General features: G+C 38.3%; 1 protein-coding gene across 1 annotated transcript; it reads right to left on the reverse strand.

Moving 5' to 3' along the window:
* Positions 1–763: 763 nt before the first annotated feature.
* Positions 764–5,852, reverse strand: LOC139465012 (protein LSM12-like). The gene is made up of 5 exons (XM_071246678.1): positions 5,732–5,852; positions 5,252–5,385; positions 3,750–3,859; positions 2,596–2,731; positions 764–1,624 (listed from the first exon to the last, which is right to left on the reverse strand). The coding sequence occupies exons 1-5, from the start codon at positions 5,850–5,852 to the stop codon at positions 1,535–1,537; spliced, it is 591 nt and encodes a 196-aa protein (XP_071102779.1). The 3' UTR covers positions 764–1,534.
* Between the last annotated feature and the right edge of the window lie 161 nt (positions 5,853–6,013).

The raw sequence follows: 6,013 nt of genomic DNA on the forward strand, positions 1-6,013 counted from the left end.
GTGGTGACTTTCTAATTTTGCTTTGACCAGGGCCCCGTTCCTCAAAGCGATCTTAGTGCTAAGGTAATCGTAAGTCCCATACTTTAACATAGGCTTACGATCATCTTAGCGCTAGGATCGCTTTGAGGAACGGGGCCCTGTATTCAATTTCCTTATTTACAAGAGCTAAAGCATTGCATTACTGTGCCATATGAACTCAATACTGAATATATATTTTTACCACAGGCATACATCACAATTGTCTAAAATAAATACAACTTAACAGTTTAGGACTCTGGCAGACTTTCCACTCTCCCCAAGAACAGAACTTAACCAGACTGCGTCATTAATCAGTAGAACATTGGAGGACAACACAATACTATGCGAGTCCTTGAGTCTTCAACAAGGAAGGTCGAACAGATTATCTCCCTTGGATTTTAAACCCACAAGGTCCATCCAAGCGCAACACTTTTGTAACTCTTCCGGTATCATCGCTGCCACCAGTGTGGATGTGTCTTTACAAGAATCTTGAACATTTTCCCTCCAACACGAAATGATGTGACATGCATATTTTTGTGTTTGTCCAAGATAATCAAATCAGGATCATTTTGAATTGTAAAATGTCGAAGACTAACTTACTACTTCTGAGGTGAATTCAGGTCAGTTTGTTTCATCATATTGGTTCGAGATAGCAGACCAACAGAAACACATCCCCCGTACAGTCTCACTTTACAAATTACATGATATTGGAAACTATAAGTGACTACCGTATTCGACGTAATAAGCGCCCACAACGATATTTGCTAATATATTGGCTAGTCAACAATCCCAATTAGCACCCCTTCTGATTGATCAATGTACACAAGACTTATTTATTCGCGTATATTGCGCACTTGTGTGTTATATGCACCCTTAATTATGGGCAATTAAATTCTGGTAAAAAATATCTGTTGTATATAAACATTTATCATCCAAAACTGGCTCCCACAGGAGATATCGCTTGGATGCCTCGGAATTTTAACACTTTTATCACCTCATGTTGATATATTTCATATCAAAAGACACTCAGGTGAGATTCTCTCTTTCAGGCTGTCAGCATGAACCGCCAAATTTATCCTTTAACTCTGTTTTTTTCACCAAAATAATATTCTAATAAGAGCCCCCTATTTCTAATTTTGAATGCACCCTGGGCGCTTATTACGTTGAATACAGTATTTTTTTTAAAAACAACAATTGAGGGGTGGGTGTTGTGGGGAGAGAAGTGAGATATCAGTTCACAACAATCATCACTTGTCGAAACATACTGATCAGTCATAGCGAGTTGAACTCCATGCAGCCACCTAGCACAGTGGGGAGCTGTGACTGGTGGCAGCGATAGTATAGAAAGCTCCACGGTGGCTATTGCTGTGAGGAGCTTGGTATATGCAGTGTTTGTAAATAATCAACTAACTGAAGTATAGTCCACTGCCTTGATAAAACATCACATGAGTAAAGTGATATTTGTTTCTTCACTCTCACAATGTTATGGTATCCATGACAACGATAATGATGATTACTATGTTGATGAGGATGATGAAGGGGCAGGTGATGGCGACATGGATTTCCTTTCTGCCTGACTGCTCTCCTCCTGAAGAAACTTTGATACCTGTGAGAGAGAAGGAGTTTTGTTATCACTGAAACATCGTCAATATTTCAAGGGTTTGTATACACAAGGTTCTTCCATCACCAAGATCACCTGTGAGTGAGTGAGTATTGTTTTATGCCGCGTTTAGCAATATTCCAGCAATATCACAGTGGCGGACACCAGAAATGGGCTTCACACATTGTACCCATGTTGGGAATCGAACCCTGATCTTCGGTGTGATGAGCGAACAAAATCACCCCGTGAATATATATGGCTGTTTTGTGATGCGTTTGTTTATGAATCTCAAACCAAGGTAATGAAAGACAAGCCTGAGAGTCTAAAAATTCTATCAACGTGTTGATATATTCAATATGAAAAGACACTTAAAAAAGAGATTCCATTATCATCCAAAATCACTCTTCTAACTAATCACTCAGTAAACTATGTTTATAACGAACACGCTTTAACAAAATCCTTGGGCAGTTCTAAGGCATGTCTGATATTGTCACACAAACATATTTCACCGAAAATAGGCCTCTGTACTTGTGTGTCACTACCAGGGCGTAGAGGATTGTAAAAGTTGAATGTTCATGTACACACCACTTGACCTTCAGTCTCCTCGTGTACAAGTTTATTCAGTTCGTAAGTCAAAATACTAAACATCCTGCACTTGAGTGAGTTAAAAAATTGCAGTTGTGAGCATGTAAGAAAGATAAAGGCTAGTTGTCAACCATTTGAGTGAGTTGGGGTTGACCCTGCTTTTAACAGTATTCCAGTTATATCACGGCGTTTCAGCTTAATGTGGGAGGAAAGCCCGAAGTGATGCAGGTCTCAGACATTTACCACTTCAGTGAAACCCACGAGCACGGGTATGGTGCTGACAAACCCAGAAACATAATCAGGGCGAAACGGGATTCGAACCCACAATCACAGGTTTCTGGCATGAAAAATCTCTATTGCCATCAGCAACATGAATGTAGAACTGAACTTACTATTTTTCTGACGTGTTGTAGTGCTTGTGACGACTCAGACTTGCGTGCACTGCAGTCTTCATATCTGTAAGGGGGTTTGATGACCACTTCGTCCATGACGATGATGTTACTGCCGTCCCACCGCACATCACTGATACTGACACACAGAGGCACACACATAATAAAATAAAGACTCAATATGTTCAACATAACAAACACACAAATATTCCTGGTTCAAATACACTGCTGGCTCGGCAAAAAAAGTTGAAGCAATCGAAGATGCATCATAAATTTTCAACTGCAGACTAGTCATTTCTATTTTGCACATCTCCCCTTAGCTTTTGCTGGGTAAGTAGAATTTTAAAGTTTAATTGCCCTTCGGCAGTTGAAACAGTGACAAAACAGTCAATACAGTTCCAATTGAAACTTGTTTCTTCGCCAGTGACATAGCTAACATATCAACATAAAGACAATTGCCTACACATGAATATTTCTGGTTAGCACCAAATAACGGTCAGTACTGGTAATTGTTTTTCATGGCAATCCATTGGTCTGCCCGCTAAAGTAATTGCCATTTATCAAAAGGAATGTAACATCACGTTTGCTGAGATTCTTCCTGGTATTTACATTTTCATAATAAAAATGCAGTCTGATGTGCAACACAGCTAAAAAACATATTCAGAGTAATTAGACCTAATCCAACTGTCTTAAATTTGGTGAAATACTCGAAGCCACAGAGGTCTCCAAGTATAGATGTAGTGCTGATCCTGCTAGTGTCCTCATTAAATTGCTTAGCAATCTGTGTCTCAAACGTTGCATCTGTCAGACACAAATTTTCGGTATCTTAGACATATTTTAACGATAACATATATCCCAGTAACCTGACCAGATCTCTGATGGTGAATGCAGGCACAGCCTTTGTATCTGCATTCAGAATGGTTGTTTAGATTCTTTTGAGATACAGAAATCGGATGTGCTCGTCTGGATGCTTTGCCCACCCGTACCAAGAATTGTGATGCCTCGATGCTGATTGGTTAACAAGAACATTATATGGAGAGGTCGTTATTGTCAGATCTTCATGCCAAAGAGTCAAAGATCTGAATTTAATGAGATCGAAGCATGTCATGGTCATCCAGGAATCACTACTGGGGGTGAAAGAAAGGAAATTTACTTACGTTTTTGTTATTGCAAAGAAAATCTTCTGTCCTTCTGGTGGTACACCGACTCCAACATAGTTAACTTGTCTCCGCTTCTCATCTAGACTATCTCTCAATCGGCTCTTTATCTGTCCAAACAATTTCATTGGTCTATTAATGAGTGAGTGAGTGAGTTTGATTTTACACCACTTTTAGCAATATTCCAGCAATATCACGGCGGGGGACACCAGAAATGGGCTTCACACATTGTACCCATGTCGGGAATCGAACCCGGGTCTTCGGCGTGACGAGTGAATGCTTTAACCACTAGGCTACCCGACCGCCCCTCACTGGTCTATTAGCAAACATGATGATCTGGTAATATACACCATGCATATACACCTTGAATTACCCCCACTGTTCATTTTAGTACTCATCTATGTAAAACCATATTGAAAAAAGCCTTTTTGTGCAGGCATTACTATGATTACATTCGACCCCAAATAATAATACCAACTGCAAAATATTTTTGGGACCGACTTTTCATTGAATACGACATGGCAGACGGTACTGTTTGAGAGCAAAACAGGTTAAAAATTTCATTGCCTTTTATCACTTCTTCAGATTCCTTTGCTTTTATTTAGACTTAATACATCAGTATGACAAACACTTAATTCACAAATCAAAACAATGTGACTTCTAGTATCTGTAACTGTCCGTAATACAAAATGATCAGTCATTGGGTAATGTTCGTGACAGAATATATAGTTAGATCAACCTTAGGCTACCACATCAATGTACTTCAAGGGATAGACCATTTGGAGTAATTTGCATATACATGTTTTTCAATTTTAAAAGAAATTCTTCAGGATTGGACTATTTTCTTATTTTGACAATACCCTTGTTGACTGAAATATTTTCAGATGGGAGTCCAAAAGGTCTGGCACAATCAATAGCCTTGCTATTTGGTGTACAAAAAAGGTATATGAACATGATGAACTGGATGGGGGTGATACCTATTTCCATGATATTCTTCAACATGTCAAACGTGCATTTGAACACAATTTGTGTGCAATTGCAGAGATTTATCTGGCATTTCAAACTAAGTGCCCTTGGCAGGCAAATTTGGAAAAACATCGCTATTTTGTTCAAAACTGGGATATCTTTCATTCAAAGTACTTAGTTTCTTAAATTCAAATTGCATTCAATAATGTACAATCAAGTGTCAAAACCTCTTTTACATTGTATATCAGTGAAATACAGAGATTATTAATGTCACTTTGGCAATTTTAACATTCGGTGCAGATTTGGGGACAAAATACTCGCCTCAGTTCTAGATTAATCGCTCAAGCATTGAGACTGATGAAAAAAATCAGCATTTGGCTTAAATAACAAAATGATACTGTATGAAAAATTTGTTTCTATGATTTAGCAACCAATATATCTTGGACAGCAAAAGTAGAGCAGTACACAATACATAGCTATGATGTCGCAGCTTCTGTCATAATACACTAGGCTTCCTTTCACAATAATTATCTTACTCTGGGTAGATTGAGATTTGTGAGGGCTTGTGGCGGATCTTCAGCTTCTTTCAGGACCTTTACATCACTGACCAGGGCCAAGTTGATGAGCTTGACATCACTTTGACCCCTGGCTCCATTAGTAGGGTCAGACTCTTTTAGAGGTTAAAGAAATATAAACATTATGTGAATATATTGACACATGTTATGTTGCTTGACATCTAAACTTCGACATGGCATATCTGTCACTGAAATCAACCACAAGTCAACATATAACTACAAAATAAACAATATTCTTATGAAAAACTCACAGGTAACGGACTAAATAACAAATGTCTTTAAATGAATAAACATATACGATCTGGGGTCAAACACAAAACACATGTCTTCTCAGATGATCTAGAGTAACCATAGTGATCGAAAACTGAACGCAGTCACCGTGACGTATTCGTTCACATTTTTTTAGAAACAGTATGATAAATGTTACATAAAAAAGGATACTGATAGCAAGGACTTTTGACGTCCAGTCAAATGCAAGAACTTCTCCTCTATATTCTATGTTGTGGCATGTTGTGATAGCAACAGAACTTCCGATACTGAAGTATTCGGCTGCCATTCTCATTTCTCATGCGACTTCCGGCTTGCTTTAACTAAATTCAGGAATATTTCAAACGAACACAAAGTAAATAGCATATTATATCGTTGCTATTAACACTTAGTGCTATATTCAGATACACAAGTTTTGTTGTATTTTACATATATATCAGAGTCTTGAGTGTGCTA

This window comes from Haliotis cracherodii, unplaced genomic scaffold, assembly GCF_022045235.1.
Source record: "Haliotis cracherodii isolate W230 unplaced genomic scaffold, xgHalCrac1.p SCAF_17, whole genome shotgun sequence".
NCBI classification, from domain to species: Eukaryota; Metazoa; Mollusca; class Gastropoda; order Lepetellida; family Haliotidae; genus Haliotis; species Haliotis cracherodii.

Excerpts from the sequence above, each read along its gene's own strand:
- LOC139465012 (XM_071246678.1), bottom strand. The coding sequence starts at position 5,852 with ATGAGAATGGCAGCCGAATACTTCAGTATCGGAAGTTCTGTTGCTATC. Across the intron at positions 2,732-3,749 it reads TTCTTTGCAATAACAAAAAC|TATCAGTGATGTGCGGTGGG; the intron begins GTAAGTAAATTT and ends TCTGTGTGTCAG. Across the intron at positions 1,625-2,595 it reads TACAACACGTCAGAAAAATA|GTATCAAAGTTTCTTCAGGA; the intron begins GTAAGTTCAGTT and ends TCTCTCTCACAG.